This window comes from Mercenaria mercenaria, chromosome 7 (genome assembly GCF_021730395.1).
Source record: "Mercenaria mercenaria strain notata chromosome 7, MADL_Memer_1, whole genome shotgun sequence".
Lineage (NCBI taxonomy): Eukaryota > Metazoa > Mollusca > Bivalvia > Venerida > Veneridae > Mercenaria > Mercenaria mercenaria.
The window spans coordinates 14809955-14834688 of record NC_069367.1 but is presented as its reverse complement, the minus strand read 5'-3'; the positions used below and the strand labels follow the sequence as shown (position 1 = coordinate 14834688).

Below are 24734 nucleotides of genomic sequence, written 5' to 3'. Positions count from 1 at the left end.
ACAGGTTGTAAAGACTGGAGCTTTTCATCCCAAAGTAATTGATTTTAAGGCTTATTTTTTTGATTTGTAGCCATTGCTGTTTCAGCAATATTAACAACATTTTATTATACGAGAAAATAAGAAAAACCCGATAAATCCTAACAAAAGAATTAGGTCAATTTATCTTTCGGTCAATAAATGAAGAATATAAATTGGACAGTGTAATAACAAAGTTTAAGTGTAAACTTTGCCCTTTTTCCTTTGAGTTCAGTATTTTGTAACATTTGAGCCGCACCATGAGAAAACCAACATAGTGCGTTTGCGACCAGCATGGATCCAGACCAGCATACGCATCCGCGCAGACTGGTCAGGATCTATGCTGTTCGCTAAAGGTTTCTATTGCGACAGGCTTTGAAAGCGAACAGCATGGATTCTGCGCAGACTGGCCTGGATCCATGCTGGTTGCAAAGCCACTATGTTGATTTTCACATGGTGCGGCTCGTTTGTGAATTAAACATAAAATAAGACACTCGACTCTTAGTCGCAATCTTAATAGGTTAAATCGGACATCTGCAAGCGATACGAAAACAAATATACAGTTTTCGGATGACATCTTAAAGCTGAAGAGTAACATACACGTGTAAAGTTTGACCATAATTACTACATGCAATTTATGTTTACTGATTTATGTTGAAAGTAAACATGTTACAAAGGACAAAAGTTAAAAAATAGAATAAAAAAGTTATAAGAAATAAAAAGATCTCCACATATCTATTATTTTACCTATCTGTTGCTCTATTTACGGTATGAAAACTACGAAATAAAGGTATCCATTTCTTGTTATTCAGTTCTAAACCAAAGGTTAATTGAGCTCATTGTTTTGTCAGGTGTTTTCAGCAATGTTTTATGTAATAAGATTCTTTCTTATTCTGTGCAATACCAGACAGATATGTTTTCTGAAGAAGCAACAAAACAGGATCATAAACACATGGTTCGACTTACCTTACTCACCGCTGCACATCTGTCCATTTTGAAATGTGGTTGTTGTTATAATAACATAAAACTGAATGCCAGAACACTTAAAACACAGAAATAGAACTTAATGACACAAATACGCAAAGTGGATCAATCGACTGTTAAATTTTATGAGTATCAACATTTTTTTAACATTTCTAAAATATTATTCTATTTTCGAAGGTCGTACATATAATTTATCTTGAATATACACGATTGCGAAGAAAACATGAGACTTGCTATGTGTTATTATTATATTTTCTCGTCCTTTGGGATTATAGAGTGCACTCAATTATACTGTAATAGAATTCCGCTTAAGCCGGTGCTAGTAGGCGTGAGGGATGTTGTATATTTCACTACCTCTCATGAACAGACTCAATCAAACCGTGTCCGCTATTATTTTGCTTGGTTGCATTCTGTGCTCCCAAAGGATCTTCTAACATATTTTATTATATGCATCACTCAAGCGAGCGTATCTTATAGATAAATTTATGTGTGCGTGTGGTGTTTCCGTGTATACTGTTAATATATCACTTTTCAAATTACACGTTGTGAATGGAAATTTCCAAGAGACCCCTCTGCTTTACATTTGCAAAGGGAAAATATCCCGGATAAGTTTGGTATTTCTCACTGTGTATGTCTTATCTGAGATGCCTGTTTTTCATTCTTTGAGACTTTGTTCATTTCAGCTTCTTTATATTTACAGTGCCATTCAGCTGTTTTTGTAACATTGTCGTCCTTTAATTATACAAAACTGCAACAAATTCTAAACTGATAATGATTAAATCGCGACCATAACTAAATGTTTGTTCTTCTTTGTGAATAAAATTGTGCATTTGCGACCAGCATGCATCCGCGCAGTCTGGTCAGGGTCCATGCTGTTCGCTAACGGTTTCTGTAATTGCAATAGGCTTTGAAAGCGAACAGCATGGATCTTGACCAGACTAGTTAATACAATTTTTGAAGCATAGACTGAGTCTGTTCGTGAGAGGAAGGAAATGTACAACACCCTTTGCGGTCCTAACACCGGTCCAAAAAGACAATGAGTCAAAGAACAGGCAGAATACTTTAAACAGCCTCCAGATGGCATGTAAAAACTGTTACTGTCATAGTTTACAAAATATCTCAGAAGATTAAACTGTGCATACAGGACAGCAAAAGTCTGTTACTGCAATAGTTAATACAATCTATATGAAGATCGTGTATATAAGGCTGCAGTTTGCGACAGAATTTGTCTAGTCAGTAAAAAGAACTTAAGTATTTTAGTGGCTTTACACATTCATACTCATTTAATTATCTGAAGTATTTTAAAAACTGTTTATACAATGTATACTATGTTTACATATATACTGTATTGTAATTGTTTATATCTTTTTTAATACGAAATTTGGACATAATGTATCTTTAATAATTATTTTCAGAAACATAAATGAATGCATACTACTGAATTCATGCAGTGTCACGATAGAGGAGTGGGAGAAAAAATAATCATTACCAAACCGTCAGTCAAAAAGTTCAAAATTAATTATTTACGAAACTTTCGATCAAAAAGATGCATTTTTCATTCGTTTTGAACATAATTTCACAAAAAATAGCGCCACCTTTCTGTAATTTTCCCATCTGAAATGATATATTAATTAGTTCGAGTGATCACGTCTGGACAGGAATAGATTTGACTGCATATGTAACTGGTTTTACCGCAAAAAAACAAAAAAAAAAAAAAAAAAAAAAAACAAAAAAAAGAAAAACGTAGCAAAATTAATTTTGCTGAAAAATGCAGCTATGAGAACACAAGATGTACTGAAAGGGAATTAATTTGTTTATGATTGTCACAATTTATTAAAAATATTCAAACTATTTCATTAGGATGGTTTAGAGACACCAAGCTTACTACCTCCCAAGTAGATTGCATAAAAAGAAACTATTAAATTATAATTTGTTTGTCGACGCTGCATTTATATGCAATGCGACGCGTAAATACACTTTTGCAAACGGATATTTTCATTGTGACAAAGAGCGTGTACTCGTGTTTAGTATGACTGCAGCAAATTCTAATATAAATAAATAAAACTTTAAACTCTTTTTATTGCAAGCGCTAGTGTGAACATGTTCTGAAAGACGAAAGAGTGTCTCCTTAACTTATTTTCCATAATACATTTTTAAATGTATATGACAACTACTTTTGTAAAACTTATTTGAAAATGTTCTAAATCTGAATCAATTTAAGGACCTTTCCTATGTTTTTTTCAACTATAATGTTCGAACTAGAAACACGCGGTATACCTGAAAGAAACGCAAAAGAAATAGAGCAAATAATTTTCAATTTTCTTTGGGATAATAAAAAGCCTCATGTTGCAAAAAATACACTTAAGCGTGAAAAATATTCCAGTGGTCTCAATCGTTTTAGTATATCAGACCTGAGCATGGCTTTAAATATAAGAATGTTATACAAGATTTTGCATGCAGATGTTCAAAACTGGAATGTAATAGGAAAGTCTGTGTTGTCTGCACGAGATAAAGAATATTACCAAAGATATTTTATATGTACATGCTCATTTTTTGATAAATCACTTTTGAAAACCCCGGTTCATGTTTTTTACATGCAAGCAATAAAAAACTGGTGTGATTTTCTCAAATGTTTTGAACCGTTAAAATCGGACGACCTCTTACACTGTAAATTATTTGGAAACCATAAAATTTTATCACGCAGTAAGCCGCTGTATTTTAAGTCCTTTTTGGAAAGTAATATTGTTACAATTAAAGACGTCTGGGATTATTCAAATAGAAATTTCATTTCAGAAAGAGAGCTTCTACGAAAATTAAAGAAGTCCACTAACTGGATTGCAGAGTGGATGAAACTTAAATCCAGTATACCAAAAGAATTTACGGATATCTTAAAGCTAGGTTCCCAAATACAGGTTAATGATCAAAATAACCAAAATATCATTTTGTCCCAAAGAAATTTAACTGTCTGTACGCGAAATGGAAACATAATTCAGCCTAGTAAATTGCAAACACGCGACATTTTAAATTTATTTGTACGACATAATCAACCAAAAAAACTTCATACAGAACAAAAATGGGAAGAAAAGTTTAAAACTAGATCTACAAGCGTTTTGATAAATTGGAATTGTACTTGGTCAAATTTGTACCGCTGTTACTCCACAAAAAAAGCTAAGCAGTTCCAATGGAAATTTTTACATAATTGTATTTTCACAGAAAACAAACTAAGTTTGATGCGTCTCTCAAACGGTATTTGTAACATGTGTAAATCTCACAGGGAAACATTAATACATTTATTCTGGGAGTGCGAAAAAGTAAAACCAATCTGGAAATATATTCAAACAATATTAGAAGAACCATTTAAAATACTGAATATTAAAAATATTTTTTCGTTTGAAGACATTGCTTTTGGACTTTCTTCAAATAATGTTAATTTAATCAACACGTTTATATTCGAGACTAAATGGCACATTTGGAAATTTCGGAATTTTCATAAATTCAGAGCTGAATTAGAAACCCATTCACTTAAGAATTTAAAAATTTCAATAACCAACACCGTAAGACAACAAATACAGTATCAAAACACGACTAATGAAAACCGACAAGTGGTTTATTATAGGGAATCGATCTTACCGATTTTCGTCGCGAAGCGACGAAAATCAGGATCGAATCCCACTACGGTAACATACGAGGGTATCCAAACAACACATACTATCCAAATAAAAAAATATGGAGTTCCGGTTTAGACCATGGGCGTGCGACGACCCCGATGAAATTCGGGATATCACGGTCTTCGTTAATGTTAATAAGCGTCCGTCAGATCAGTAGGCGAAACGCAATATCCGCACAATAAGATGTCTGCGACCCGAAAGAATATTCAAAGTAAGCTGTTAATTTTGTTGCGTCAGAAGCTAATCAGCCGGTAACGTGACTACACTGATATAATTTGTGATACAAACATGCTTTATTCAATACTGAGTAGCATTTTTAAACGGCGACATTTTGAACATTTTTATATTTAGAGTGAGAGTGGATACACGTTACACTGGCGCCGACATTTTGAAAATTTGAGGAAACAAAAAAATTCTCTAACGAGTTCTTCAGCTCGGGGAATGAGAGAATAGATTCACCTTTGTGTCGCTTTTCAGATCGTATTTTAATTCCTTTCCGGTACTTTAGTTTCTTTGACCTTCTCTGTTACTGCCTATATTGAATTTTTAAAATTAAGAAATGCGTGATTTTACTTGCAGGCATGACTGATTAATGGAATTATTTTACTTTTATATAGAATATGGACGGCACTCCAGTACAGCATGTGCATGGTTGGACCTGTTGACATTTTTAGAAACGTGAGTAACTAACTTTCCATTGTATAATAATGTAAACAAACACCCCACCCATAAAAATCATAGAAATTTCTTATTTTTTACATTTTTATTTATTCATCAATTTGAAATGGGCCTTTTAGATTATTATTTCTTAAGGCTCACTGCATGTATACACAGTAATTAAGTTGAGCTTATGATTCTGCCAATAAGCTATTCTCGGCCTAAATATAGGGAATCGGATCAGCTTATAGAAAAAAAAAAGATTTTAAACAGGCTAGTAACATTGCCCGATCGGGCTTTCGACATAAAAACTAACATTTTTTGAAAAATAGTAAAGATATTTCTTTCAAACTTGGTTCATCTGTTCATATGACACAAATTAAAATAAAAATAACTTGGTTGCCTTCAGTTTTGGTAGAATTATTTCCCCTTTTCAGAATTTTATGACGCATAATTTTTGAAGTCCAAAAAAATTATGTGTTAATGCATTACATTATGCTATTGGCATTTGTTTCGTATATTCCACACTCACTTGACACCATGCAAATTGTCAACAGTCCGGATATAGCGTTGATAAGCGCAACTTGGCGCAGACGTGCAATTCAGCTCGATCTTTCTTTGGAATATATGTAATACTGTTTACATGTCGTACTGATACAACCACATTTTAAAATAAATTTGTATTGATACGTCCACATTTTAAAATAAAGTCATATCTGATCCCTAAAAAGTTCGTAATTACAAAAATACAGCCCTTATCTGGAGTTCTGAAGCATGCTCGATTAGTTGGTCAGAGTTATGAAGGAATTGAATTCAAACTGTTCCATAAATGCAAGAGTTTAAGAGTTAGTCAGAACCATAATCATACAGAAGATGTAATTACTTTCACAAATCACAGGGCTCAAATTTTGGACTCGCTAAATGCAAGTCAATTTCATGGAATGCAAGTTAAGATAAAAATTTCACACAATTTATTTTGCAAATACAAATAATAGTCAAAATTGTTGCGGTTTTTGTTAATGTTTGTAGATTCGCTTTCATTTGAGGATAACAGAAAACACAACATCTTTTTTGGTCAGCCATTTTTTGTTGAATGGATTACTGATTATAAAGAAATGTAGAGGTCTATCTTATAGTTAAATCTAGAATGCAGGCTATCTTACTAATTCGTACATGTATACAGTTGAATCGCCCCAGTTGAATCGCTATTTATAATATTAGGTACGAAAATTTGCCTTGCCGTAGTTTCAGCCAGTAGTTAAGTTACGCCATCAATGATGCGTTCTGAATTACTTTGAAGGTCAGTTATAACGCACAAAATTGTACGCCAAGGAAAACCGTGCAAACAATATTGATGTTCTAGCATGATTTTTTGGGATATTCTAACATTCTTAATTGAAAGTCTAAATTTGCAAGTAGATTTCAGATTTAGCAACAAGAAAAAAAAGCTACATGCTAAAATTTGCAGTACGTTGGTCAAAAAAGTTAAATTTGAGCTCTGCAAATGCAAACTGAAGCCACTCACATTACTTTTTGGTCAGATGCATTCAGTTTCTGTTCTCCTAGGAATCCCCAGTCAGGCCTTTTTTTATGCTGATTTTAGGGCCGAAATCCAGCGCCATTCCCCAATCTAAAAAGTATACTTTTTTCCCCACCTTGGCCAAAAATTCCCCATGCAAAAAAAATGAAATTAGTTTTGATTTTCAGTCCTGATTTTAACAACTTTTCAGCAAAAATATTCCTCCAAACAATGATTTCGCGACGTAAATTTCCCCTCCAAAAGGGACCTGGTACCCTTCCCCAAATTTACAAAAAAAGGGCTGCCAGTCGAGCATGTCCCAAACAATATGATGAAGTATTTTGAGGGTATGAGCTAGTCTAAGACTAGTTGTTTTATGGTTCAAAATTCAGCTTTAAGTTCAGGCTTGGAAAATTTTCTATCTGGTTGCCAGCATGGGTTAGTTGAAATCTGAATTTTGTACACTGCACACATACTCAAATACGTTTAAAGTTATACGTTTATGAATCATGACCGTCAGATACCAATAAACAATTGTAGCATTTTGTCGGCTCCTGTGTTCATACTAAACTGAGGAAGGCAGAACAGATTCTTCCAGCTGCTTTACCAGTCTGTTTTTGCCTTTTAATGATACTGAGCAAAGTGAAGGTCATAGACCACCAAGTCAAAAAGGTACCTGGAATTCACTGGGTTAAAGTAATGTTTGGCTGTTCTGGCTGGTCAGTCGTGTAAACAAACCTACTCATACAGTGACTTTTCTTTTTTCAAAACTGAAATTTTTAACCGCATTTACTTCGTTTCATTATACATTTTGACAGAATTTGCTACTGTTTTATTTTCATTAAAAAAAGTTTTATTTAACAAATTTCTCCCGCCATGCCAATGATATAATTGGGGTCATCTTATTGGCATGAAAATTGAAAAACTGCGAAAAGGATGTTAGCCCTTAGACCTTTGAAATTTCAAAACAGCTTGTTGTCCATGTTTTCTTAATTTGCTCACTTTTCACTATTTTCAGGCGTCTTGGTCTATTATACAGAGTATTGTTGTACTGCTCCAAAGTGCTTGTTGACAGACTGAAACCACTTGCTTGCGGCTCATAAGGTATTTCTATCTTTCTGTTTCTTTATTATCCCCCGCCGATGAAATCGGGAGGGGGGTATTGAAATGGCGTTGTCCGTCAGTCCGTCCGTCCGCAGCCATTTCTCAGTAACTACTAAGTAGAATTTCATGAAACTTGAAATAAACATGAACCAACATACTGCGATGATGCCCGTCAAGTTTTTTTTTTGATTGGTCAATTTCCCTCAGAGTTATTGCCCTTGATTTAATGAAAAATGTCCGTCTGCAGCCATTTCTCAGTAACTAGCAGGTAGAATTTCATCAAACTTGAAATAGACACGAACCAAGATACTGCGATGATGCCCTTCAAGTTTTTTTTCGATTGGTCAATTTCCCTCAGAGTTATTGCCCTTGATTTAATGAAAAATGTCCGTCTGCAGCCATTTCTCAGTAACTAGCCGGTAGAATTTCATCAAACTTGAAATAGACATGAACCAAGATACTGCGATGATGCCCTTCAAGTTTTTTTTCGATTGGTCAATTTCCCTCAGAGTTATTGCCCTTGATTTAATGAAAAATGCCCGTCTGCAGCCATTTCTCAGTAACTAGCAGGTAGAATTTCATCAAACTTGAAACAGACATGAACCAAGATACTGCGATGATGCCCTTCAAGTTTTTTTTTTTTGATTGGTCAATTTCCCTCAGAGTTATTGCCCTTGATTTAATGAAAAATGTACAAAAATATCCATCCGCAGCCATTTCTCAGTTACTAGCAGGTAGAATTTCATCAAACTTGAAATACTATGAACCAACATACTTTGATGATGCCCGTCATTTCCTTTTTTTATTGGTCAATTTTCCATATAGTTATTGCCCTTTAATTGTTTAAGAATCCACAGATCTGTACGTAACAAACCAACCAATTGGAAGAATTTCATTAAACTTCTTTCATTCTTTTCCATGAACATTTATTATAAAGACCTGATGTTGTGTACCTACACCTGGTCGCCACCTTACCTTGGTCACACCCCCCTCCCCCTCCCCCCCAATTTTTTTTTTTTTAGTTTTCTATCAATATTTATAATCAACATGTAAACTGTTGTATCCTCACCCCTCCCACCCAAAAAAAAAAACATTCATTTTCTGTTAATTTGATTTTGACTAATGAAATTATTTGCTTCTTGGTAACATTCTTAACTTTTTGCTGGATATATTTTTTTGCTGTTCCTCACCACTGACCCTTTCGGCGGGGGATACCAATTCATCGAATTTGCCTGTTATATAATTGCAGCTGTGGGAAGCAGTTTTAATCATTCAAAAAGCATGATATACTGTATACAAATTAGTATTTGTGTGAACAGATTTTTGCGATTGAGTCAGTGCATAGAATCAAATACAAAGGAACATTAGGCATAAAAAAAAATTGTCTGTTTCCTGTATCCTGACCTACCATAAATGTTTGGCCCGACCCTAAATGTACGGTCCTTGTCTTTGAGAACATTTTTTTCAACTTTTTGACAAAAAGTTGCAAAACTGTACTTTTTATGCTTTAAACATGGACAGTGATGTTATAAATCAATTTACTGATGCTCTAGAGGCATAACCCCCCTATTTGTATTCATTTTTTGACACAAAAATAATTTCCAAAAAGTCTCCCTAAAAATAATTTTTAAAAAATCCAAAGAAAATTTTTAAAGTTTTTCCGACCTACCCACCCTAATTTTTTCTAGCATGTTACCGGAAACAAAATTTTTCTTTAATAGACCTTAGTGAAGACTCCATTTCATTTTCTTGATGATAAAGCATTTCTGGACAAAACCATAAAATTTAATACATGTATGCAAATTTAAACAATTATTAGCTTGATCACCTGTCACAGGGTGACAACATGAGTTGATGTCCGTCATTTGCCAACAATTTGTAAAAAATCTTCTTCAGAACCACTGGGCAGATTTAGACCAAACTTCACAGAATGATCATGGGGTGGTCCTCTTTCAAAATTACCCAAAGAATTTAATTCCATATAGAACTCACTGAAAAGAAAAACTTTGAAAATGATTTCTTGTCAGAAATTGTTAGCCGGCAGGGCTTTTCATCCAGAGAGGCCTATATTCGGCCACTTCCCAATCCAAAAATATTGCATTTTTTTCCCAACATCCCAAAATGCAAGGTAACATTTCAAAAAAAAATTAATGGTTTAATTTTATTTACATTTTAGTGTTACCGGAGGAAGCGGTTCTCAGATATTGATTTTTTAGCTCACCTGTCACAAAGTGACAAGGTGAGCTTTTGTGATAGTGCGGCGTCCGTCGTCCGTCCGTGCGTCAGTAAACTTTTACTTGTGACCACTCTATAGGTAACATTTTTCATGGGATCTTTATGAAAGTTGGTTGGGGTCTCTTTTTATCAATTTACAATATTTGATTTCTGTTTTACAGGTTCACTTCTTGTGAGCAGGCAGCTACAAAATGGAAGGTCAACAAATCCAGTATACTTGAAAAGCAAGAAAGAAACACCAGAAAATATAAAAAGACAGAAGAACAAGGGAACTTTAATAAAAAGAAAAAAAAAACTTTTAAGGATAGGAATTCAGGATTTACTTAGAAACTAAACTTATTTTGAGAACAGCAGTGTTTGACTAAGCTGTGTTACCTTAAGAGATAATGTATTATCACATTGGTATTGTTATTGTCGAGCCCGCTTGCGGAAGCAAAGACATAGTTGTCCAAATGTCTATTCGGTGTATGTGCGTGCGTGCGTCCGTCCGGATTTGTTTGTCCGGACCATAATTTGGACATGCATGGAGCAATCTTGTTTATATATGGTATGAATGTTAACCTCAGTGAGACGGAGTGTCATGCGCAAGCCCAAGGTTCCTATCTCAAAGGTCAAGATCACACTTACACGCCAAAGGTCAAATTCAAAAATGACTTTATCCGGAGCATTTCTTCTTCATGCATGGAGGGATTTTGATGTAACTTGGCACAATTGTTCACCATCATGAGATGGAGTGTCATGCGCAAGAACCAGGTCCCTTTGTCTAAGGTCAAGGTCACACTTAGAGGTCAAAGGATACAAGAATGACAACTTTGTCTGGAGCATTTCTTCTTCATGCATGGAGGGACTTTGATGTAACTTGGCACAAATGTTCACCACCATGAGACAGAGTGTCATGCGGAAGAACCAGGTCCCTAGGTCTAAGGTCAAGGTCACACTTAAGGTCAAAAGTCAGATACAAGAATGACTTTGTCTGGAGCATTTCTTTTTGATGCATAGAGGGATTTTGATGTAACTTGGCACAATTGTTCATCATCATGCGACGGAGTGTCATGCTTAAGATCCTAGAATTACTTCCCTTTGTTGTTACTATAAATAGCTTACATTTGTAACTTTTTTATTACTGGTCGTAGGGAAAAATCAAGACCACCTTTCTGTAGTACAACATGCATGTTACATCCAATTTTCAGGTGTATTTTGACCTATCTCTGCTGGTGCGGATTTTTTTTTAAATTTGTTTTTTTTAATTTTACGTTCCTTTGTTGTTACTGTAAATAACTTATATTGTAACTTTTTGCAATCTCTTTTATTTGGCATAAATGTTTGCCTCAATGAGACAAGGAGTGTCATGCACAACTCCTAGTCTTTTTGACAGCTGATGGGCTTGACATATTTCCCGTGGGCATCTAGTTCTCATATTTTTCATGAGATTTTAAAGAGAATGTTCTGTTATAGGGCCCCTATGTAGTAAGCAGATGATAACTCATGAAATGCTTGACCGATTTAAATATTTTTTGGTACATAGTTACAGGTCAAGTTCGACTTTGGGGTCAGTAGGTCAAAGGTCAAGATAACTTGCAAACACTTTGGCCTGGGATCATAGCTTTTGTAACACAGGTGTAACATGATAAAATACAGGTTGTTTGAATTTGAGGTCAATAGATCAAAGGTCAAGGTCACAGTGACCTTGAACAGTTGAACGGTTTCCGAATGATAACTTGAGACCTTGAGCCTAGGATGATAAAGTTTGGTACACAGGTGTCACATCATGAAATACAGGTCAAGTTTTACTTTGAGATCAGTAGGTCAAGGTCACAATAAGGCAAAACAGTGAAATGTTTTTCAGATTATAACTTGAGAATGCTTGAGCCTAGGATCATGAAAATTGTTAGGGAGGTTGATTATGACCAGCAGGTAATCCCTAATGATGTTGAGGTAAGTAAGTCACAGGTCAAGGTCGCACTGACCCGGTTCTTTAAAATGATGCACGGAGGGGCACCTGGGGTCTTCCTCCACCATTAAAACTGTAAAGTCGCCATATGACCTATCCTGTATCGGTGTGATGTTAAGTTCAACAAAATAACGGTTCTTTAAAATGGTTTTTGGACAATAACTTCAGGATGCTTGGGATGAGAAACACAAAATTTAGTACAAGGTTGGTCTTGACCAGCAGATTACCTGTATTGATTTAGAGTTCCAAAGGTCAGGATGACCCGGAACATTTAAACCTTTTCCATACAACAACTTATGAACACTTGGGCGGAGGATCATGAAACTATGGAGATTGAATCTGAGGTCATTAGGTCATAGCTCAAGAAAATGCTGCTTTGATATTGGCTTAGTTCAGTGATAAGGCCATATTGTAGGGGTATAATTAATCACTCCTGTGACAACTCTAGCGTTTAGCTCACCTGAGCACAAAGTGCTCAAGGTGAGCTTTTGTGATCGCCCTGTGTCCGTCCGTCGTCAACAATTTGACTGTTAACACTCTAGAGGTCACAATTTTTACCTAATCTTTATGAAACTTGGTCAGAATGTTACCCTCAATAAAACCTTGGATACATTTGATGTTGGGTTATCTTGGATCAAAAACTAGGTCACCAAGTCAAATCAAAGGAAAAGCTTGTTAACGCCGTAGAGGTCACATTTAAGACTATATCTTCATGAAACTTGGTCAGAATGTTAATCTTGATGATCTCAAGGTCCAGTCTGAATCTGGGTTATGTAGGGTCAAAAACTAGGTCACTAGGTCAAATCAAAGGAAAAGCTAGTTTACGCTCTAGAAACCAAATTTATGACCATATCTTAATGAAACTTGGTCAAAATGTTAATCTTAATGATCCATAGATCAGATTCAAATCTGGGTCAATCGGGGTCAAAAATTAGGTCACCAGGTTAAATCAAAGGAAAAGCTTGTTAACACTTCTAGAGGTCACAATTTTGACCCAATCTTAATGAAACTTTGTCAAAATGTTATCCTCAATAAAATATTGGACAAGTTTGATATTGGGTCGTCTAGGGTCAAAAACTAGGTCACCAGGTCAAATCAAAGGAAAAGCTTGTTAACACTGTAGTGGCTACATTTATGACCATATCTTAATGAAACTTTGTCAGAATTTTAATCTTGATGATCTATAGGCCAAGTTAAATCTAGTTCAGGTGGGATTAAAAATTAGGTCACTAGGTCAAATCAAAGGAACGGCTTGTTAACACTCCAGAGGCCACATTTATGACTGCATCTTCGTGAAACTTAATCAGAATGTTAATCTTGATGATCTTTCAGTCAAGTTTGAATCTGGGTCATGTGGGGTCAAAAACTAGGTCACCAAGTCAAATCAAAGGAAAAGCTAGTTAACTCTTTAGAGGCTACATTTATGATCATATCTTAATGTAACTTGGTCAGAATGTTGATCTTGATGATCTTTATGTTAATATGTCAGGCGAGCGATACAGGGCCATCATGGCCCCTCTTGTTTATTTGTTCTTGTTGTAAGAGAAATTGTACATTTTAGAATACAGATTACAGCAAGTCACATTTTCTTTATTTTGACAATACTTATTTCAAAGCCTGACAAAAGCATCCAGTACTGTTATTAAAAGTTGTTATTCACAGTTCAGCTATATTTCATGTATGGATAAAACAAGTTATGTGATCTGTGATCATTATAAATGTGTAAACAGATAAAACTTAAACATGTGAACAGTTTATTCAATAAATAAAGTGTAATGCAAGTCTTTGTGATGTGTATATAAAAGCAAAATTAATTTAGGATTTGATTTACGAGAAATTTCAGATTTACAATTAACACAAATAGAAAAAACCAAGCCTGCACAAGAAGGCTAATATGTCTCCCTAGACTGATCTCTTAACCTGCCGTGGTGCAAATAGATTGTTAATGTGTGTCTGTCTGTTAAGTCTTGTTAACAGTGAGTTGCAATCTAGTAACTTTTCAGTTTGTATGATTTTTAGCTCACCTGAGCACAGTGTGAGCTGTTGTGATCACCTTAAGTCTGTCATTGTGCTTCTCAACAATTTGCCTGTTATTAAACACCAGAGTAGACAGTTTTTTTAAATGTTAAAGGGATGAGTTGAGGTCTGATCGATTCCCGATTGAGGCAGTGCCTTATTTCATATTATAGTAAATACAAAATGTTCTGTTGAAAAAGAATAATAAAAAAGAAATTAATGTAAGATAATCTGAATTTTTGATTGATAATCAGCACTAACATGTTCAAAGTGAAAATAATGTTGAATGTTAATGTTTCTAATATTTCAACTTTTCTTTTAATTCACAAGATTATAAGAAACAAGTCAACATTCATATACCATATGTGTGGTATACAAATACCATTATAAAAACTTTTTTGTATATATGTCAGAGTGCATCATCATTGAAAAATAACGATTTTCAAGTACAACGAAGATCTTGGATTGCATGCCACAAATCTTGATTTTTAATGTATTTTCTTTCCTTTCGTTTTGTATTTATTGAAACTTATATTAATGACATGTTTATGTTGTTACTTTAGAGTCATTAAACTGTGATTTTTTTCTCTGAAATATCAGCTAGTTAATTGTTGAAATGAAACTTAATTCTGAATCATGTACGATAAGATATTTGTAAGCCTGAAAACATTTAGTCAAAAGAAACTTCGTCAAATTTTACTTGTCATTTCGTTTCGAACAAGTTCTATTTCACTGGCGAATTTAAGTAACTATTATCTTTAATTACTGAATTTATTATTCAAATGTTTGTATTAATTGGTAATTTAATGTCTTCTTCTATGTTATTGTCTTGTAAATGTTCTTACCTTATAAAATAAATGGGGTTATCCTAATAGGGAGCCCGAAAAAAAAAAAAAAAAAAAAAGGACCTTTCCTAGAACTGTTTTAAATGGACATATTTTCATGGATCTATTTCAGTAATGCTGTTATGTTTAATTTTCAGCAACCATATATGGCTATGTCACCATGCCCGTGTTTATGTTATGGACAGGGTGCATGACCAACATAAAATTGATATTCTCATATGAGTACCAAGAACTAGTGCAAGCTATGTTTAAATTCTATGGCCTAGTTTATTAACATATATTTTCACTACAAGATATCATGTAACTGACACAGATAATTAAAATTCCAAATTTTACATGAAAAAAAAGGTTTCCTTTTTTTTTGTTTTGGAGAAAATTTCTCAGACATTCTAAAAAAAGTAACAAAAACTACACATCTTTTATCATATGTTTTGTTTCAGTGTATTAGCAGCTAAAAGCATATACATCAGAAGCAACCCCTACAATTATGGGTATCGATGCTTTATTCTGCGATATTTAGATATTTCTGGAATTCTATTTCATTTTTGCCAGGGGTCATAACTCAACTATCCTTCTGCATTATTTCACGTGTTTTGTACAGAAAAACTCGTCCTTTACACATATTCCGTATGGAACATTTAGGCATGCTTAAACATGAATACGAATTCAACTGTATTGATACATATTTATTAGTGGATACACTGCACAAAGCTACATTTCCTTAACTTTCCGTTGTCTTATTTGAAAACAGACATCACTTTTTCATTGCATTTGCCTTAAGCAATCAGTTTGCTATTTTACCGGCTAAAACATGGTCACAACCAGTTTGTTTCTTGTTCGATATCTAACTTGACAAAAACACATTATATAAGTAACCGAATGGCCGCTGCGCAATAGGTTGTGCAGAAACAGAAACAACTGCAGGAAATGCACTTAAGTGACACAATTTCAAGTACGATGTCTTTTAAAGTAGACTATTATATATATTTTTCTGAAATTAAATCTGAATCTATTTCAAGTACGGTTCCGTGGAAATAAGTCTTTTAAAGTAGACTATTATATATATTTTTCTGAAATTAAATCTGAATCTATTTCAAGTACGGTTTCGTGGAAATAAGTCTTTTAAAGTAGACTATTCTACTTTTCTAAAGCCAAACATTGTGGTCATATATCGCAAAATGTATTTTTTTAAATTTCAAAATAGGCCAAATTATTGTCTTTCGTGTACAAACGTTATAAATTAACACCCGAATTCGATAGGCATTCACTCTTTACATCTGGGAAATGACAAAAGAAGGAAAACATAATGGAAAAAAATTGGTGAACGGGAGTAAAATATCGGTATCGTACTGTCAATTATTATACATTGACTGTATGAGTTTCAAAAATATATAATACATGCAATAGAGATTTTATAATACATGCAATAGAGATTTTTTCTTCGGCATGTAAGTAAAATTCGTGTTACGTTTATATATTCCACATTGTTATAGGTATATGTTGTAGATGAAAACTGGCATTAGGATGTAACATGCGGCAAAGGAGAATTACTGAGAACAAGGCCATATCTTTGATAGAATTTCATTATCCAATTATGTTTTAAAGAGCATTACAAACAAAAAACAGGTCACCTGAGTTCTTTGTTTATCTATTTCACCATTAAAGCCACTAATCCAGAGCTGGGAATCGCATTTTCTCACCATAGTGATGATATTAATGAATCAAGAAACTAAAAATGCTACCTACAATTCTAGGTATCTGGCAAATTACATTACTTCGTTTTTGTGACCTTTACGCGAAACAGATCGCTTGCCAAGTATCAGGCAGAATAGTAAACAAAGTTTCTTTCAACATATGTGCAGAAATAGACAGCTATAATTAAATCACGTGTGTTAAGATTTATTTGGATTCTTTCTGTGTTGTTCAGGTATTAAACTTAAATTTCTTTCATTGCTTTTATGTTCTAAGAAAACTATGTGTATGTTGGTAACATTCGCAAAAGATTAAGTGATATTACCAGAGATTTATGGGATTATGTTGGTAAAAAGTAGATCAACAGAATATGTTTTTCTAGTAGTTCATACAAAACAGAGCGAATGTAGTTAATGAAGTTTTCTTTTACACTAAGTCTTGTCTGTGTATGTTTCACGAAAGCTGATTATGAGTACAAGTATGATACAATAAAGTTACAGTCTGTCGGAGTATATGATGAACTATGTAATATGAGAGTAAATGGTAGGCTTTTAGTGGTATTTTAGTGTAAATTTGATGTCGGTATAATGTACATTTTCGATGTAAATTCATCATTCCTTTTAGAAAAGTAATTAAACAAGATTTGTCAATATATCTATACAGATAAAAAGTATTTAGGAACTGTAATGAATTACGCATTTCCGTCCGTCCAACCATCCATCGAGTCCGCATCATTTTTTTTCACCGCATGAAACTAGCATTAATTGTTAAGGTGATCAAGACAACCTGTTGACGGCGCAGGTTCCAAGGTCAAACTTAGAGGCCAACGCTCAGCAAGCTTAACTTCGTGTCCACTCCATATTGTCTGAATCGCTTGAATGTTTTCATTAAATTAAATCAGTTGTTTACCTTATTGTCCAACGCAGGTCACTATGACCAAAGTCAGTGTCACGCTAGGAGGAAAAATCCCTTCCAAGTCTTCTGAACCACTGGGAGGACTTTCATAAAACCAGCATCTGTATCTAATCAAAACGGCATGCAGAGTGCATAACCAACGACAATACGTAAAAGATCTAGGTCATACTTTGAAGTCAACTGTCAGAGCTTAAATACGTGTCCACTGGATATCTTCTGATCCTTTTAGAAGCTTTCATAAAACAAGCACTTAATATCAACCTCATCAAGGCGATGTGCAGAGTTCACAACCCGAGTTACTAGGTCTAAGTTCAAGATCACTCCCGGAAGTCAGTAGTCAAATAGCTTATCTTTGTGTTATCTTCGTGTCCGCTTCATGTCGTCTAAACCGCAAGAAGGATTTCCTTAAAACTAGCATCAATTGTTTACCTGATAAAGATGGCATAGAGCACATCGTACGGGTCACGAGAAGGTCACACTTAGAGGTCAAGGATAAAGCTGATATTGCCCATTCCAAATCTTTTATGCTAGAAGGATTTTCATAAAATTGGCATTAGTTGTTAACCTCATTAAAGCAACATGCAAATCCCATGTTACTTCGCCTAATGTCAAGGTCACAGTTGAAAGTCAAATGTCAACTGCCATGTTCTCAACATTTAAGGGGACGCATATTGCTACATTCACAGTTCATACAGCAATGCGGAAGGGGTGCATATTCAAGAAATCGATGGTGGGAAAATAAAAAACATATTCCTAAACTGATATAATACTGATGGACACCTGTAATGTTCAGTATTTTGTGGATAAGGATGTGGTACTATGAATGTAATAGGAAAACAGAGGTGTTTGTGAAAGTACATTCAACACAAAATATTAAGCTTTTGTATAAGGAAAAAACAGGTTTTTTACAATAACAGTGTTCCAAATAATGTTGAAGGGATGAGATTTTCTTTCTAACACACCAGGTGTGCTTAAACGTGTAAAAAATTAACGCCACGTCAGTTCATCTCGGGATGGACGCCATATTTCTCATTGATAAAAAATGTAAACAAAAAAATCAGAGTGGGATTAGCATTGCAAGGGCATAACACGACATTCTACACAATGAATACCTTAGAACAGATATCTAAGATGCTACACAGGTCAGGCGGGTTAAATGCATAATGTCGATCACTTGAAATTTATCTTGAAAAGGTGGTTAATTTTTGTTTGTTTACATGGTTTTTAATTTTCCCACGACTTCTCGGCGATTCACTGCAAATGTATTACTGCGCCGGACGAAAGGTAACTCTAATAAACAACGGGAGACAACTTAGGTGTCAGCACGTGTATGATTTTTAAAAAAAACATGTCGATGATTATAATTTCTTATCAAATAATGAATCCTATTCAGATATTCGTCTTTAATATTAGAAAATTCTTAATTTCTGTGGACATTTGTCAAAAAATATTACTTACAGTGGACTACTTTGCGCATCAAACTGGTTTCCGCTTCAGTTGTGAGGCACTTCCGTTATACTTTTGACAACAATAACAAAACACAAAATGAATCAATAAAGTCACTTATAAACCGACTGCTACTTAAATCAGTGTAAGTAAAGTTGTTGTTACAACATTATACATGTTCGTTACGTTATGAGATAAAGTTTATCTTGAACTGCATAATCCATTAACTACGTTTACATGATATTGCATTTACAACTTCTTTGACCCCATTTTTTTACGTGAATGACAGCATTCTCGTGCAACTCGTGCAAACAGAGTTATGAAAAGTATGGTGGAGAATTCAAGGACAAATTATAAATGACATTAAAGTGAGGATAACTGTATATTCGTCCAGTTTTGATCATTGACATTCCTGCTGTGTATTAGTAACTTTTGTGAACAAGATTAGAATGTTGCTTTTGCACAAATACACATTGATTGGACCTCTCAACCAAATGTCATAACTTATTTTAGGGATTTTTAAGACAGTACATTTTCAGAAGTTTGTTGAATGTGTTTTGATATTTAAGTGCATTGCAGTTCATGAATACCAAGTAAAAAATTAATAATGGCAACATTTCTAGGCCTTTATTGTAAGCCACTAGACTTCTGTAATGATAAATGTTTAATGTATTAAGGGGAATATACTCTTTTAGTTTTGTAATGTGGCATTCCTTGACCACCGTATCTTTTCTTATGCACTACTTTGTAAACAAACTAAATAATGTGTTTTAGCTCACATATGCCAAATGAAAAGCAAGACAGTGAACTTATTTCACATTCTTTCTTTAAATTAGAATCTGTAGGACATTGATAAATGTTTGGACAAAGTGAAGCACTATTATTTTCGCACCAAAAAGTCTTAATTGTTGACTTTGAATGTACACAAGAAGTCTTATGTAATTCAACAATAACTTTCTTGTTTCAGTTTTTCTCATTTTTATTTTAGTGAGCAATCCTTTGTGTACTTATAACAGTTGAAACAGTATTCATTTCATTTACCAAAACTTTGTACTTTTTTGCAGGTAAATTTTATAATACCCCACCCACTTTTTTCTAATTTCAAAGTATGCGTCCCCTTAACTTTCCCTTGCCGTTGATATTAATCGCCATTCAGTGACAGCGCTAGTTCCTTATGGACAGACAATAATCTCACTGCCCCTTTTAGATGTAAAACGATAATTTCTTATCAAAGTATAATAATAATTCTTTCTTTTTCCAGAATGACAATGGGCATTAATTTTAAGAGTGTGCTAAGCGACGGTGGATAATATTGTTGCAAACGTCTCCAGAAGGAGGCGAAAAAGGTGAGATAACTTTCTAGTATTATTTTGCTTGGATGCATTATATGCATGCTTAGCTTCAATAACTTCTTCATAAAAACTCGATTTACAGCCGCAATATTATCATCTGAGTGCCGTTAACTTGCCGTTAAATGCAGCCCCGTGTACTCTCTGTTGAATATATTTCTAGTCCTTTTGATACAAGAGAATCTAAAAGAGTTCTTGTTAAGCCATAATTAGTGGGCGCAAGACTGTTGCACGTCTAATTTATCTCTCATGGACAATCCTTGAAATTCTACGCGTCCAAAACATTTTCTGATAGAAAGACATCAACCTTTATTGGCCGTGCGGCGGCCAAAGAAATCGCCACCGGACCGTACTTAGATTCATGTTGTTGTATAACTAATTGTTCGAAATTGTATGCTAAAGCCGGGGCTGGGTGTTGTACTTATTAGGTGTTTTACAATTCATTTCATCCCATGAATCATTCAAACCTATTATGATATCATTATGGTTGCTTCATAGACTTCAGAGGATTGTTGTAGATTTGATTCCAGTGTTGTCATGATAATGGTGAATACTATGACTGTGGGTGTAATATGGTTATATAAAGGAAATTGATCATGATCCGAACTTATTGTCATATCATATTTCTTCTTTCTCCCTTTTCGTACCATTGAAAATAATAATGTTTATTTTGTTTAAGGTATACAGACACTATATAGGAAAATGGCCCGAAAAAATGTTAGTCGCATAATTGCGGATTGAAACAGTTGTCAGTTTATTTTTACTGTAAAACTATTTTTCTTACTTTCAATGCGATTTTTGGTTGACATCACATGATAAATTTATACTTGACATTTAGGTAGCATTTTCATATTGAAATAATAGCGTTATTGAATCTGTCATGAAAACTTAGTTGATGCACCTCCACTACAATTTTAGGTCTCATTTTTTCAGCTTGTTTGGCTGAAAATATTTTTCTTGCATCAAACATGACCCATTCTTTCTTTTGATTTTCATTCGGCACTGAAAATATTCTCCAAAAGACAATTTAAAATTGGTTATTTAATCTTAGTGTGTGTAGCAGCCAAGTTTTTCAATTTTATACAGAAGACAATCTTTTTTGTATATTTTAGCCATGAACTGCAAAACGAAAGGTACTAAATTTGCAATTACGCCGCTTACCAGCATGTTGTTAGGGAGAACGTTCCTTACATGACATCGCGGTGATCTGTCTGGTGGAAGTTTACACTGATGTTAAATACAACAAAATATGTGCTGTGTTTAAAATACGGATATCACGCGAAATGAACGACAAAATTTGATTAGTAAATTAACTATGAATCGGAGTTCATGTATTTGCTGGTCATATTCTAACTCCGAAAGAAAAAGTCCATTCGTTAAATAAATACGATCTTCCTTTTGTTTTCGTACAAGCATGATATCATTGCTACATTTTACATTCTGAATCCAGTTCATTTGTGTTATTTCTGTTGATCGGTAACTGATGATTGTTACTTTATTTCAGAGCTAAACATCGACATAAGGAACGCAGGGATCACTAATCATGCAACTCAAGGACGTCATTCAGCAGTTAATTTCTCTAGGCACTATACTAATATCGATTGTGCCGAGCATTAAAGGAGTGGGATATGGGCCCGTTGCACAGACAACTAAAGGCAAAGTTCAAGGATTAAAGGTGAGGGTTCACGGAAAGGAAGTTGATATATACTGGGGAATACCGTACGCGAAACCTCCTGTAGGTGATTTACGGTTCAAACACCCTGTTCCAAGTGATCCGTGGAGAGGTATTCGTAATGCAACGGAGAAACCAGCTGCCTGTTGGCAAGGGGAAGACAACACTAACCCAGGCCACAAAGGAGCTGCTGTATGGAACCCAAACACAAACTGCAGTGAGGATTGTTTATATTTGAATGTCTGGGTGCCAACTGATTCCTCTGTAATAAGCAAACCAGTTATGATATGGATTTTTGGTGGGGGGTTTTATTCGGGATCATCGGCGCTGGATATATATGACGGGAGATATTTAGCTGCCGAAAATAACGTTATTGTTGTGTCTATGCAGTATCGGGTAGGGGCTCTTGGGTATTTAGCACTCTTTCATCGTGAAGCCCCTGGCAATGCTGGGATGTTTGATCAGGTAATGGCACTTGATTGGGTCCAACAAAACATTCATTATTTTGGAGGCAATCCTCATTCGGTGACACTATTTGGAGAAAGTGCAGGAGCCGTAAGTGTTGGAATGCATATGATGTCTCCATTAAGTCGCAGCAAATTTCATAGAGTCATTTTACAAAGTGGTGCCCCACAAGCAGCATGGGCGACAATTTCTGACAAGGAAGCTAAAAATAGATCGCTAATACTTGCAAAGAATTTTAAGTGTGATTACCCGGAAACTCCGGATATAATTGAGTGTTTACGGAGAGTACCTGCCAATGAATTTCACGAGCCTGAATGGGGTACAATAGATTATGGGGTTGTAAGATTTCCATTTGTGCCTATTATAGATGGGACATTTTTACAAGAGGATCCCGAGAAATCGTTACGAAATGGCAACTTTAAGAAATGTCCAGTATTATTAGGCCATAATACAAACGAAGCCAATTTCTGGCTTATATATTATCATGAATTATTTTCTTTAGATTCTGAACCTATGGTTAGTCAAAGTTATTTTGACACCCTTATTGATGATATATTTCACTATCATCCTTATTATCCGAAATCATTAAACTCTTTCGGAAAGGAGGCGATAAAATTTCAATACCGGAACTGGTTAAATCCATATGATCAGAAAATGAATGCATGGCAAATTGATATGGCAGTGGGAGATTTTAGTTTTATATGTCCCTGTGTAGACTTTGCTTTACACGCGGCTTCAGCGGGTAGTAGTGTATATTATTATGTTTTCGAACATCGGTCAACTAAACATCATTGGCCAAAATGGTCTGGTGTTTTACACGCTGATGAGATCAATTTTATGTTTGGAGAACCAACGAATAAATCATTTGGATATACTGAAGAAGAGAAAATATTTTCCAAGAAAATGATGAGATACTGGACCAACTTTGCAAAAACCGGGTAGGTACATTGAAATTTTATCATGTTTATATTGTGGTAGCAGGCGCATTTTCATAGTTCACATCTATTTCTTCGTAGTCTCCATTTAGGCTTTTGTTTCGTTATATTTTCGTATTCATCTTTTATAAAACTCTGATTAGAATAGTTACCACCGAATTATTTTGCACTTCCCACTCCTAAGTTGCTTTTTAAACAAATATCTTCGCTATTGCATGTGGAACACTATACTGTCCTTAAGCTCTCCAAATTGCTTATCCGTAGTTGAACGTAACCAGTTTGAAACTTAAAGGCACTGACCTCCAGATTTGGCTAAAATAATCTTTCTTTCAAATTGAATATTGGTCATATTATGAACCTTAGAATATGATTTTTTGTTTGCAAAATATTTTAAAAAATCAAAATAAAAAAATGTTGACTGCGTCGGGAATCGAACACCGGACCGCCATAGCAATAAGGACGTTTTCCCTCGTCGTACCCAATAGCGCTCTAACGGAAGTAGTGAATTATGACGTCATATTTATAGTCGGGACAGTTTTCCTGGAGTAAAAGCGTTACATAGATCTACGTTTTTTGATTTTTATCGTTATAAGTCGTAAAAGCAGCAAATTCGCATGTGTTTCCGTAACATATAGTTTGTCAGTAATTAAGTTTTAAAGCGTTCTTAAGAAATATAGCATTTATTTCCAGATATCTAAAAAAATCTTTTTTGTCGAACGATCTGGAGGCCAGTACCATTAAATTGATGATGATTAGTATTTCATTATGTACATACATATATTATTGGTACTGACATTATTTTATTTGAACGCTTTATTTTCATGAATGTTTTGTAAAATGTTTTTTGATACCAGATTTTCCAACTTATTATAAATTCTAGACAAGGTCATTATTTTTCTCGTTGTTTTTTTTTCATTGTCTGATATGCATAAAAGTAATTTTATAGTTTTAGATGTAAATAGAACTTACTGACTTTCAGGAAAAATAAAAAGATCATACACATTACAATCTAAAAGTGATTTAACCAGGTTTTTCAAATCTATTAGAATGGTGATGTCATTGGGCGGATCAAGTTTTTGATTTTGGATGAAACTTTACCTATAGGTAGCTTATACCAGTTAAAAACTGTGGGAAGATCTTTTGGCAGCATACATGACAAAGCTTATTAGTAGCCGTCTCTTCTAGCACCGCCTTAAGCAATTAAGCATATTGGATCAATGGGATTAAAGTTGACGGTCAAGCATAACTTAACTTATCGCAACCGTG

General features: G+C 34.5%; 2 protein-coding genes across 15 annotated transcripts in view; both read left to right on the top strand.

Annotated features, from left to right (window-relative positions):
• Positions 1–24734, top strand: part of LOC123554864 (acetylcholinesterase-like) — a 183351-nt gene that overhangs the window by 141540 nt on the left and 17077 nt on the right. For 12 of the 13 annotated variants that reach the window (XM_045345237.2, XM_053547635.1, XM_053547637.1 and 9 more), the window contains 2 exons: positions 20309–20393; positions 21901–23471. In XM_045345237.2, coding sequence (XP_045201172.2) covers positions 21940–23471 — 1532 coding nt within the window. In that variant the 5' untranslated portion in view covers positions 20309–20393; positions 21901–21939. Of the gene's footprint in view, positions 1–16857; positions 16922–20308; positions 20394–21900; positions 23472–24734 lie in introns of those variants that run through there. The other variant, XM_053547641.1, reaches the window with a different exon arrangement.
• Positions 401–14085, top strand: LOC128558442 (uncharacterized). 2 transcript variants are annotated; one of them, XM_053547644.1, is made up of 4 exons: positions 401–4878; positions 5285–5345; positions 7862–7947; positions 10344–14085. In XM_053547644.1, the coding sequence occupies exon 1, from the start codon at positions 3231–3233 to the stop codon at positions 4740–4742; it is 1512 nt and encodes a 503-aa protein (XP_053403619.1). In that variant the 5' UTR covers positions 401–3230; the 3' UTR covers positions 4743–4878; positions 5285–5345; positions 7862–7947; positions 10344–14085. The 2 variants fall into 2 exon arrangements, with proteins under 2 accessions (XP_053403619.1, XP_053403618.1); XM_053547643.1 differs by having other exon boundaries at positions 401–5166.